The following is a 12,762-nucleotide window of genomic DNA, read 5'->3' on the forward strand; positions in this document are numbered from 1 at the left end:
CGTCTATGTTTATGGGATGCCAAGAGCTGTTTTGACACACGGGTACATGTGTCATGTCCAGTCAGGGCAAATACAACCTCCTCCACTGCTTTCCCAGGTTATTAACAGGGAGCACCTGGGACTCCAACCGACACCCACATTAGATGCCAGCACTGTAGCAGGCTTAGCCTTCTACACCACAGCGCCGGCCCCAAATAAATGCATCTTTAAAAAATAAAAAAGATGCCCCCTTCCACATTTCCTTCACCAGTGATGCGGTCTTCACAGAAAATGTCACTTGGTAAAAGTCTCTTCTTCCAGATAGATGTCGAACTCCTTAAAAGTACTTGAATATCTCTCAGAATATGGAGCAAGACATATTACCGGGATACAATGGTGTTGAAGGGTTGGGGCATGCGCACCGATTACACAGTAGGGCTGCTGCTTGTGCGAATTAGCAGGAGAACTCCACACCTGTCCACCTGCGGTACCCTGCAAGCTTCCCCATCTGAGCCTCTCTGCAGTTTTTTATTTTCTCTCGGCATCACCCTGACAGCCTCGAGCCTACAGAATTGACTTGAAAAATTTCTATGAAGGAAAGTACTATGATCTTTATTAGCTCTTAAGATAATAAGTGCTCACGTGTGTGTGTGTCGGACCGACGTGGTTTAGTTTGTCTTTTGATTTTGTCGCTTTGGGAAGCACGTGGGTCTCAGAACTTCGGAGCGCGCTTGCCACCTGTGCCAGAGTCTGGAGCGCGCGCGCCCTCCAGCGCAGAGGCCCGGGAGAACTACATTACCCAGAATCCTTGCGCAGAGCCCCTGCGGCGCTAAGCCAATGGGGGCCCTTGCAGAGGGACGCTTGGGCACGTCCAGGCGGGACTTCCGGCGCCCCTGCGGCGGCGGTCCTTTTGGTGACTCTTGGGTCGGTCCACCTGGACAGGGTCTGAGCTCTTGGTCCGGCCCAAGGTAAAGGGAGCGGGAAGGCGTGAGCCGAGGCGTCGCTCACGGTGCATGGGGGCGGGTCTGTGGCTCGGGAGGGCGCTCTCTGGGGCGACTCCTCGCTCGGAGCAGGCTGGCGTCGGGGTTTGGCTGGGTCGCCTGCGCTTGCCCGCTGAGGCTGGTGCTGCGTCCCCTGGTGCTGACCTGTCCGATCTCGCCACCCCGCTGGAGCCCCGAGTGAAGGCGCCTGCTCGGGGCACTGCAGCCACAGCTCTCTGTTCGGGGCAGTCCAGGGGCGGTACGGGTAGGTCCCCTGTTTTTGACACGCGGAGTGATGAGAGATGCCCCTTACAGAGGGACCAGGGTGTGCAGAGCCTGCGGATGCGACTGGGAAGCGTTGGGACCCGTGAGCAGATGAGCTAATCTGAGGGCACTGGTGGCCCCGGACGGTTGTCATCAGAAAGACTGGATCCCGGGACGATTTTAAAAGGTTCCCGAAGGTTACTAAGAAGCCGGCCGACTGGGGGTAGAAGGCAGGGGTGACTGATGAGGAGAGGAGAGACGGGCAGACAGGAGGCGCAGGGGGACAGGGAACATTGTTGCCGGACCGGAGTGGCGATGCAGTGGTGCGCAGATCTTTGAGAACAGAGAAGGTACCCCCCGCCTTGGAGTCACCACACCCCGGTTTAACTTAGGGAGAAATGGAACAACCACTCGCTTCCACATTAAGGGATCAACATTCCTCTAAAAGTGTGCATGTAAACACTGAACTGTGGGAATTTAGCAAGTTAAATTTGTGCATGCAATGCAAATGTGGTTAACACCATAATATACTCCCAGAGCCGTACGTGAAAACACTAAACATCACAGTATTGCATCCTCATACTTTCAAAGACCCATCGCATGATTTACACTGAAAACATTGACAGAAGACTTGATTTTGTGGATAGTGATAGAGCCTACTTAGCGCTTGATGCGTAATTACTGATGCATTCGATACCAGTTCCAACCCCAGGATGTGGGTGCCATTCTTAGGTCCATTCAGTGAAGATAGGCACCGGAAAGTTGAATCCTTGTCCTGGGTCACATAGCAGGTAAGAGGTCGCACCAAGGACTGAAACCCAAAATTTGGTCAGTTAGCCCAAGGTCACCTTGCAGGGCATGATCAGGCGATCCCTTGGGGTGCAGCATGGGTGCCTTTCGCTCACAGTCTCACTCTTCCCACAGGTTTCCATGGCTTCAGATGCGTTCACGAACCACGCACAGGTGAGTGGATAGTGTCCCCCTTCCATACCTCCCCATGACCCATATGGTCTCCTGGATTTATCCTGCTACTGCTTGTCTGCCACATTACTCAGTTTGGCCTGGGGTAATGTGTCATCAGACACCTGATCTGGCATCTAGGCCAGTTTCTGGCCACCTGTAGAATGTTCTGTGGCAGGTGTGTAGGCAGAGGGTCAGCATGTGCCAGTGCACAGTGGTGAGACAGAGCTGGCAGGCGGCTGTCACAGGCCTCTGTATGTCTTAGAGGACCTGCGAGCCAGGATGAGGGAGTCAGGCCTGGAGCAGGGGCCCAAGGACTAGGGCCATCCTCCACTGCCCTCCCGGGCCACAGCAGAGAGCTGGACTGGAAGAGGGGCAACTGGGACTAGAACCTGGTACCCATATGGGATGCAGGCACTGCAGGTGGAGGATTAGCCAAGTGAGCCACGGCGCTGGCTCCTGGATTTGCTTTTAAAATATATCCAATCAGACTCTGTGATCGAGAGATGGATGGAATTTTGACCCTTGCAGCTAGCAGGAAGGAGATGCCATCAACTGAGAAGGGGAAGTCAGTTGTAGGCGTGAGTTTCAGAAGAATTATCAGGCGGTAGGTTGGGCTATGGTCCGTTTGTGATGTTCCAGAGACCCTGAGTGGAGTGAGTGAGTGGACAGCTGGACACACAGCTGGAGTTCAGGCAAGAGGTTCATGCTGAGGACAGCACAAGTTGGTGACCTGTGTGTGGCCTGGGGCAGAGCTGTGAGTCCCATTTAGGAGGCGACATCTTCAGGTCATGGTGACCATGTTACTGGGCACCTGCCTAGGGTTGGTGAATGTCACAGAGAGGTAACGCCAGAGAGGTGGCTGTGGGGTTTGAGGTGGGTATGGCAGATGGCCAGAGCTTCCCAGGGGCGTGACCATGGGAGGACAGCAGTGATGGAGGTGACATGACTGCCCAAAGCCTGCACTTACTCCCCCTTGTCAAGGCTCACCAGTCCAATGGTGACCATTGGTGGGGTTGGAGAATTTGCTTAGGCTTACGAATAAGCTCAGGGGCCAGTGGGAGAGTCGGTGACGGATGGGCGGCCAGGGGAGCTGGGCACTGAACAAGGCTTTGATGGGAAGAGGACGGCTGCGATAGGGGAGGCACAGCAGTAGAAGAGGGCTTAAGGTATTGCCACCTGCATGTGAGGTTGAAGCAGGGGCCAGGACGAGGTGGAGAGGTCTGGACAGCAGGGCGAGAGGCCTGCCCTGGCCCTGTGGGCTGTCAGATGTGGGACTCAGGATGGGATCACCCTTACATTTCCCAGTGTTTTCTGGGTTCTCCCCGGAGCTCAGGGAGATGCCCATGGTATACGCAGGGCATGGACAGTGGCAGTGAGAATCCAAATGTGCGTGATTGATGGTGCCCAGAGGGATGTGGCCAAGGGAGAGTGTGAACTGAGGCTCCCAGGGGTGGGCCCTAGGAGGTGAGGGAGGACGCTGGGCCCGTGTTCGCTGGTACGGGAGGCATGAACTGCAAGGCATGCCCAGGGGAATTCGTCAGTCCCAGGGCTCAGCATTTACCTGCCCACATGTCTGCAGTTGATGTGGGGGACACAGCGAGGGGACTGTGGTGCTATCCGGCCTCCGCCTCCCGTGAGCCTTCCTGAGAGGAGGGTGGGAGGGACTGGGTTTAGGGAGCCAGGGATAGAGAGGGCCCTGGGAGAGGGGCTGCTTAGAGACACTGCTGTGCCCCTCATGGTAGGGCAGGGTGACCTTGGAGGATGTGGCTGTGGACTTCACCTGGGAGGAGTGGCAGCTCCTTGGCGAGCCTCAGAGACTCCTGTACCAGGATGTGATGCTGGACAACTTCACCCTGGTGGCCTCGCTGGGTAAGTCCCTCACCCTCGCAGCGTCCGGGCTGGGCTGGCCCCTCCTCCTCTCTCCAGGGCTCTCTCTTCCCTTCCCACAGCCGCCAGTGGACCTTGCCTCCTTCCTGGGTCTTCTTCCTAGGCTTCAGGCATTCCTCACCCTCTCCCACGGAGCCCCAGCGTCTGGTGCCCTCAAGCCTTCTAGGGAAGGATATGGGGGCCCGTGGCTTCCACTTGACGTGGCTTCACCTTGTCGGGGGACTGTCCGGGATTGCCGCCCCTCTCTGCCCTTTACTGCACCCTCCTTCCTCCAGCTGACGCTGCCTCTTGCTCCATGTCAGGAATCACAGGCGTCAGCTGGAGAACCGGTTTTGGGGGCAGTGGGCCGATCCTAGAGGACGTTTCTCCAAGGTTCTTCTTGTAATACTGGTTGTCACTCCCGGTGGGCTGGGTGCTCTGGCTGTTGGTGTCCATCCACTTAGCTGCTTTGTCTTTCTCTTAGGATTTGCTTCTTCCCAGATCCGTGTAGTTGTCCGGCTGGAGGCGGGGGAAGGCACCTGGGCGCCTGGCAGGGCAGGCGTTGGGCCAGCTGCGTCACTAGGGACTTGGAGGGGACCTGGCCCTGGTAAGCGACAAGGCAGGGATAGTTCAGTGTCAGGGCTAGGTTCTCCTGGCACCCAGCACGTCTGCCAAGACAAGTCCATAACTCATTTCAGTCTCTCCTTTTCTTGGCATTTTCTCCACTTACCCCTCCTGTTTGATTTCTGACCAGAGCTAAGCACACCCCTGTTGCCTGAAAGTCTGCCCCGTTCCTGCCCACCTGTCGTGCTCTCCAACAAGGAGCTGCACATACCGCGCTGTGAGACGTGCTCCTGGCCTGCGTCGTGCTTTGGCAGCTTCTTGGATATGGTTGGTTTTCCCAGATCTGGGCACAGCCTTCCGTTCAGGGCTTCCAGGTCAGCCGCCGAGAAGCCCCTGCTGAAAGCCGTCGGCAGATCAGCGAGTCAGGCTCACAGCGCGCCCTTTGCTGTACTGTGTTCTTGTTCCTCCCCAGAGCCCCCAGTGGTGCAGTGCTGCCGGGCTCGGTATGGAGCCCGCCTCAGCCCAGCTGCGGCTGCCTCATCCTCCCAGGAGCCCCATGTGTTCGATCCTGGAGTTACAGAGCAGGCGTCTGGGATGGCCTGCCCTCTTTATCCCGCATCTGCGTGTACAGCAGTGTTTCTCTGCTTTCAGGCTGTTGGTTTCGGATGGAGAATGCCGAGGCGCCTTTGCAAGCAGTGCCGCGGATCAGGACTCCCGGGTCAGGTTCGGCCGCGCACAGTGCCGAGCCATGTGGGATGTGTGGCCCGGTCGTGAAGGACGTTTTGCTCTTGGCCGAACACCAGGGGATTTGCTCTGGGCAGAAGCTTCAGGCATGCAGGGCGTGTGGAAGACAGTTCTGCTTCAGCCTAAGCATCGCTCAGCATCAGGACGGAGAGGGGCTCCCCAGCGGGGAGGAGGACGGGGCGTCACCGCTTACGGGCTGCAGAGGCCACCTGTCAGAGGAGCCCTTTCTGTGCGGGGACGATGGGGAGGACCTCCTGCCCCACCCAGGCCCTCTGCACAACCAGACCGCTGACCTCCAGGGGCGTCCGCCCAGAAGTGCAGGGTGCAGCGAGGTCGTTCCCACTGGCGACGGGCGATACCAGTGCCGTGAATGCGGGAAGGCCTTCAGCCAGCAGCACCGACTCGGCCAGCACCAGAGGGTTCACGCTGGAGGGAAGCCTCATGTGTGCCGCGAATGTGGCAAAGCTTTCAGACGGAAATGCAGACTCGTTCAACACCAGAAAATCCACGCCAGAGACAGGAGTTACGAATGCACGCAATGTGGGAAGTCCTTTAGACAAAGCTATGGCCTTGTTCAACATCAGAGAGTTCACACGGGGGCAAAGCCTTATAATTGTGTAGAGTGTGGGAACTTCTTTGGCTGTAAAACCACACTGGTTCGCCATCAGAGAATCCACACTGGAGAAAGGCCGTATAAGTGCACAGAATGTGGGAAATCCTTTAGACAACGGTCTGGCCTAATTGGACACCAGAGAATTCACACAGGGGCCAAACCTTACGAATGCAGCGAGTGTGGAAAATTCTTCAGCCGCAAAATCACGCTTGTTCGGCACCGGAGAATCCATACCGGAGAAAGGCCTTACAAGTGTACTGAATGTGGCAAGTTCTTTAGCCAAAGCTCTGGTCTTGTCTCACACCAGAGAGTTCACACTGGTGAGAAACCTTATGAATGCACCGAATGTGGTAAATGGTTTAGCCACAGGTCTAGCCTCAATTTACACCAGAGAGTGCACACTGGGGAGAGGCCTTATGCGTGCAGTGAATGCGGGAAAGCCTTCAGTCTGAAATTTACACTTCTTCGACACCAGAGAACCCACGCGGAAGAAAGACCGTATGAGCGTAGTGAACGTAGGAAGTGCTTTAGCCACAAATCCAGCCTCATTCAACATCGGCAAAATCATGTCGGAGAGTGTTGAGCCAGTGGCCTTCCCTCGCTTGGTACCAGAGGGTTCGCCCTGAAGAAAAGCCGTGGAATACAAGAGTGTTATCTGCTTGGTCAATGCATGACGGCAGAAAAGCTCTGAGAATAGAGTTGTGAAGTGGCCGTCAGCCAAAGGCTACACCTCACACCTGTTGTGCAAGCCGCAGTGTGTGGGGAGGCTTCCGGAGGTGCGTTACCCTGTCTGACCTGCACGAGGCCCTTCCCTGAGTGCTCTCCCTGCCGGTGCCAATGGCAGAATCCATCTCCTATGTACCATCCGGTGGCCCTGTGAGCTGAGGGACGGCCAGTCTTTGTACTGTGTCCCCTGTAGGAAACCACAAGTGGCGTGAGGCCATCGCAGTTTACCCTGATCAGCTTAACACACTGATGGGGTTAATAGAATTGGAGCCAGCAAACCAGAAGGCATGTGCCTTATCCAGTGGTGCTTAGAGAAATATTCTGGTCACTATAGCTGTGAGGGATTCGGGTATTCAGGTATTCTCAGAACTTCCAGATTTAACGTCTCCTGTGGCTCAGATCACTGGTAGGGCAAATAATCTGAATGTTTTCTGAATTGTCAAGACTGTTTGGGTTGCTTACCTCAAGGTCATTGCTATACAGGCAAGAAAAAGAAACCAAGAAAAGCGCTGGTTGTCTAGGCATGTGACTTATTTAGCATCTATAGCTTGCTAGGCTTTGCTTCCATTGATGTAGGGCTGTCCCTTCCAAAGGAAGAACATATTTTTTTAAAATATTTGTTTGTTTATTTGAAAGACTTACACAGAGAAAGGAGAAGCAGAGAGGCAGAAAGAGAGAGATCCTCTATCCAATGGTTCACTCCCCAGTTGGCCACAATGGCTAGAGCTGAGCCGATCCAAAGCCAGGAGCCAGGAGCTTCTTCCAGGTCTCCCATGTGGGTGCAGGGGCCCAAGGACTTGGGCCATCTTCTACTGCTTTCCCAGGCCATAGCAGAGAGATGGATAGGAAGTGGAGCAGCTGGGTCTCGAACCGGCACCCATATGGGATGTCGGCACTTCAGGCCAGGGCACCTGCGCCACAGCACCAGACCCCCAAAGAAGAACATATTTAAGATGTGTTTGCCAATGAAGGATCCAGATTTCCGTGTTGAACTGTTAAAAATTTTGTTTTATTTATTTATTAGAGAAAGAGCCCCCATCTGTTTGTTCACTACCCAAATGTTTGCAGTGGCCCAGGGGCAAAGCTGGGAGCTGAGATCTCAACCATGTCTCCTAGGTAGGTGGCAGGAACACAACTATTTGAGCCATCAATACGGCCTCCCAGGGTCTGCATTGGCAGGAAGCTGGAATCAGGAGCTGGAGCCAGGGAGTCACCCAGGTATTCAGATATGGGACATGCATCTTAACCACTAGGCAAAATGCCTGCCCTGAACCATTTTTTTTTTAAGACTTATTTATTTGAAAGGCAGAGAGTTACAGAGAGGCAGAGAGAGAGAGAGATCTTTCATCTGCTGGTTCACTCCCCCAAATTGCCACAATGGCCAAAGCTGGGCTGATCTGAAGCCAGGAGACTCTTCCGAGTCTCCCACATGGGTGCAAGGACCCAAGAACTTGGGCCATCTTCCACTGCTTTTTCCCAGGTCATAGCAGAGAGCTGAATTGGAAATGGAGCAGCCGGGACTCAAACTGGCACCCGAATGGGAAGCCAGCACTGCAGGAGGTGGCTTCACCCGCTACACCACAGTGCTGGCCCCCTTGAACCAGTTTTTGAAGGCTCTATGTAGATGCAGTTGATGTTCAGTGTGAAGAATGATTTTTAGGTATCCATGCAACCTTCACCACGGTCATGATAATGAACAGATTTCTCAACCACAAATTTGCCTCATCCTTTACAGAAATCCCCCTTTATCCAGTTTCTTTTTTTTTCTTCCTTTCCTTTTTCTCTTGCTGTATGTCTCTTTCTTTATTTAAAAAGATTTATTTATTTGAAAGAGTTACAGAGAGAGGGAGAGAGAGAGGGGGAGATCCTCCATCCAGTGGTTTATTCCCCAATTGGCTGCAACAGCTGGGCAGGCTGAATTCCATCCGGGTCTCCCACATGGGTGGCAGGAGCCCAAGCACTTGAGCCATCTTCCATTGCTTTCCCAATTGCATTAGCAGGAAGCTGGATTGGAAGTGGAGCAGCCAGGGCTCAACCCAGTGCTCATGGGATGCTGGTGCTGCAGGCAGTGGCTTAACCTGTCATGATGTGGGACCCCCACAGTCTCCAAAGTTTTGCTGTGGTGAATCATAGTCAAAAAATACTAAATGAAAAATTTCAGAAATAATTCAAGTTTTAAATTACTTTTATTAGTTTTTTTTTTTTTTAAGAAAAAGGTTATTTATTTATTAGAGAGAGAGAGTGAGAATGAATGACATAGATCTTCCATCCATTGATCGACTCACCAAATGGGCACAGTAACCAGATCTGGGCTAGGCTGAAGCCAGGAGCCTGGAACTCCATCCTTGTCTCCCACATGGGTGGCAGGCCCCAAGTGCTTGGGCCATCATCCACTGCCTTCCCAGAAGCATTAGCAGGGAGCTGAATTGGCAGTGGAGTAGTAGGGACATTGTGTGTCCCTATGGTACATTGTTAGAATTGTTTTATTAGCTATGTTTGTTAATCTGCTATGCCTTATTTATAAGTCAAAGTTTGTCATATGTATGTATATGTAGGAAAGGCCAGTTTGCTTATATACATGGTTTGGTACTGTCGACATCCACTTGGTACATACGCCCTGTGGATGCAAGGGGACTACTGCAGACTTTTTAACTTTTCTAGAATTTTATGTGAATGGAATACCAAAATATTGTTCTAAAGAAGTTTTTATTTTTTTTACACAGTGTAATTATTTTGGGATTCCTCCATGTTCCATGTCTGATTACTTCATTGTTTTAGTCTAGACTAGTATACTCGTGTGGTTATCCCACAATTTGTTCTACATATCTGGTAAGGAACATGAGTTGCTCCCAGTTTGGGATTATTACAAATAAAGTGGCTGTGAACATTCACATACTTGTCTTGTGTGTTAATAGCTGGGAGACAAAGGCCTGAGTGTCTCATTTCTAACCATGGGATTTTAATTTCAGTTGTGACAAAGTGATGACATAGGCCAAGGTTGAAGAAAAGAATTTATTACCTATAGTTCCTAAGAGAAGGGGGAACATCACGTCACACTGGGCTACAGAGAGCACCCTGTTGGTCAGGAGGCAGAAGTGAGCAAGGGGAAGGCTTAGGCCACAGCTTCTGCGGGAATCCCACAGGAAAGACGTGGAAGGGCAGTTTGTAGCGAGCTGGTTTGAATAAGTTAGCTGGACTTTGGGCTGAGGATTGCTCTTGTTACCTGATAATTGCTCCTGGGATGCTTTAGAGCAGAGCGTGTGTTGGCTTAGTGTGAGAGTTAGAGAAGCAGTTGGGGCAGGAGATTTGGGATTACTGATTGCATAGAGTTGTGCTACTAGTCAAGCCCTTCGCTAGCTCGGAAGAAAGGATAATGTGGAAGGGGCAGTCTGGCCAGCTCGCTCAGCTGTCAGAGCATCAGAACTTAGACATAAACACACGGAGTCAGCTGGTATGTGGATGTTTGTCTCTTTAGAAACTGACAGACTGTTTTCCACAGTTTCCAGCGGTGTAACTAGAACTTTGGTTGCTTGCTAAGCTCACCAACATGATCTAATGAGTTTGCCATTCTCATTAGATAGATAGTGGAATTTCTCTGTGATTTTATTTTATCCCTAGTGACTAATTTGAGAATTTTTAATTTTGCTACTGCCATGGCTACATCTTTAAATATGTATCTTTTGTCCATTAAAATATTATTATTGAGGCCGGCACCGCGGCTCACTAGGCTAATCCTCCGCCTAGCGGCGCCGGCACACCGGGTTCTAGTCCCAGTCGGGGCGCTGGATTCTGTCCCGGTTGCCCCTCTTCCAGGCCAGCTCTCTGCTGTGGCCCGGGAGTGCAGTGGAGGATGGCCCAAGTGCTTGGGCCCTGCACCCCATGGGAGACCAGGAGAAGCACCTGGCTCCTGCCTTCGGATCAGCGCAGTGCGCCGGCCGTGGCGGCCATTGGAGGGTGAATCAACGGCAAAGGAAGACCTTTCTCTCTGTCTCTCTCTCACTGTCCACTCTGCCTGTAAAAAAAAAAAAAAAATATTATTATTGAATTTTGAGAGATCTTACTAAATATTGGATACAAGTCCTTCATTAAATATGTGATTTGTCAATACTCTATCGTGTGACATTTTAAAACATTTCTTGATAGAGTGTTTCCTATGGCAGAGGTGATTACTGTTGATGAAGTTGAACATGTGGATTTTCCTCCCTTTTAATTAAGCACTGTTTTTGTGTGTGTAGGAAGTATTTATCAAGCTAGAATTTTCCCTTTTGTTACATAATAGAAGTTTCATACTCCTAGGTTTATAATCCATTTTGAGTTAACTCTTTTACTGTATGAGGTTTGAGGCTAGAGTTTTTTTTGTTTTGTTTTTTGTTTTTTTTTTAAATGTGGACACTCGATTGCTCCCTGTTGCCAGTACTATTTACTGAGTTGCTGTTGCACCTTAGTTGAAATTCATTTGATCTTGTATATGTTGGTCTGTTTATAGATATTTTTCCTGTGTATTTTTGCTGATTATCTTAAAGTCTTACATATCGTAACTGTATAATGTATCTTCAAATCAAGTAATGTAGTATTTTAAATCTGTAACTTAGGAAGAATTTCTTGTCCTTATCATTTCCATATGGATTTTAGAACTCTTTTGTCATATTCCTCAAAAGCGTTGTGTGATTTGGATTGGGAGAGCATGGAATATATATGAAGGGACTTCAGCAAATTTGTGAAAGAGTATAATTGAAAGATAAAAATGTAAGCCTTATTTCTCAACATGAGCTCCATCAAGGTCAAGATACTGTTGAAAGTGATGCTACAAGCCATTTAATCTATCCTCCCCGCAAAAAAACAAACAAACAAAAAACCACAAAAACCGTCCTGGGAATCCAGTCATGTCCTGTAGTCTTGTTTTGTTTTACACTGTTAAGACAAGTGGGTGCCCTGTCAAGATATTTGAGGATTAGGAACCAAAAAGTCAAGAGGAACAAGATCAGGACTATAAAGTGACGCTTCATGATTTCCTGTCACAACTCTCAGCAAGGGTGGGTGCTGTGGTCAGTGGGCTAAGCTGCTGCTTGGGACACCTGAATCCCTTACCAGATTGTTGGTTTGAGTCCTGGCTACTCTGCTTCTAATCCAGCTTTTTTTTTTTTTTTTTAAAGATTTATTTATTTGAAAGGCAGAGTTACAGAGAGGCAGAGGGAGAGAGAGAGACAAGGAGAGAGAGAGAAAGAAAAAGAAAGTCTTCCATCCATTGGTTCACTCCCCAAATGGCCACAACGGCTGGAGCTGTGCCAATCTGAAGCCAGGAGCCAGGAGCTTCTTCTGGGTCTCCCGCACGGGTGCAGGGTCCCAAGGACTTGGGCCATCTTCTACTGCTTTCCCAGGCCATAGCAGAGAGCTGGATCGGAAGTGGAGCAGCCAGGACTTGAACTGGCACCCATATGGCTTTACTTGCTATGCCACAGTGCTAGCCCCCAGCTTTAATTCTGAAACATCATGGCAGACAGCAGTTAATGGTCCAAGTGCTTGCACTCCTGCCACACACAGGGGAGACCTATATGGAGTTCTGGGCTCATGACTGGCTCAGCCGTGGCTGTTGCAGGCATTTGGGGAGTGAACCAGAATATGGAGTGAACCAGAATATGGAAGAAATTCTCTGTCTCTACTACTCTGCTTTTCAAGTAGATGAAAATAAACATTGAAAAACTCTCACCAGATTGCTCTTGGTTTATGAGAGGCATGAGTAGGAGCATTGTTGTGGGGGAGAAGGACTCTGGAGAAGTTTTCCTAGGCATTTTTCTGCCAAAGCTTTGACAGTCTCAGAATACATTCACGGTAAGCAGATGTTATTGGTCCTTGGCCTTCCAGAGCGCCAACAAGAAAAATGCTTTAATACCCCTCCCCCACCCCCAAACTGTTGCCTTAACAGTTTGTCTTGGCTGGTTCACTTTTGTTTTGACTGGATTAGTTCCAACTCTTAGTAGCTACTGCTTTGTGCTGTGTGTTCAGGATTATATTTGTAAAGCCATGATTCATCTCTCGTTATATAATTTGAAAAAACGCTTTAGA

General features: G+C 50.6%; 1 protein-coding gene across 4 annotated transcripts; it reads left to right on the plus strand.

Moving 5' to 3' along the window:
• The first annotated feature begins 685 nt into the window (after positions 1 to 685).
• LOC108176193 (zinc finger protein 211) lies at positions 686 to 9,590 on the plus strand. 4 transcript variants are annotated; one of them, XM_051830974.2, is made up of 5 exons: positions 686 to 947; positions 2,148 to 2,186; positions 3,934 to 4,055; positions 4,537 to 4,659; positions 5,268 to 9,590. In XM_051830974.2, exons 1-5 carry the CDS (start codon positions 817 to 819, stop codon positions 6,554 to 6,556), a joined length of 1,704 nt encoding a protein of 567 aa, XP_051686934.2. In that variant the 5' UTR covers positions 686 to 816; the 3' UTR covers positions 6,557 to 9,590. The 4 variants fall into 4 exon arrangements, with proteins under 4 accessions (XP_051686934.2, XP_051686935.2, XP_017195776.3 ...); XM_017340286.3 differs by having other exon boundaries at positions 853 to 947; positions 3,929 to 4,055; XM_051830975.2 differs by lacking the exon at positions 4,537 to 4,659 and having other exon boundaries at positions 690 to 947.
• Positions 9,591 to 12,762: the final 3,172 nt, after the last annotated feature.

This window comes from Oryctolagus cuniculus, chromosome 18 (assembly GCF_964237555.1).
Source record: "Oryctolagus cuniculus chromosome 18, mOryCun1.1, whole genome shotgun sequence".
Lineage (NCBI taxonomy): Eukaryota > Metazoa > Chordata > Mammalia > Lagomorpha > Leporidae > Oryctolagus > Oryctolagus cuniculus.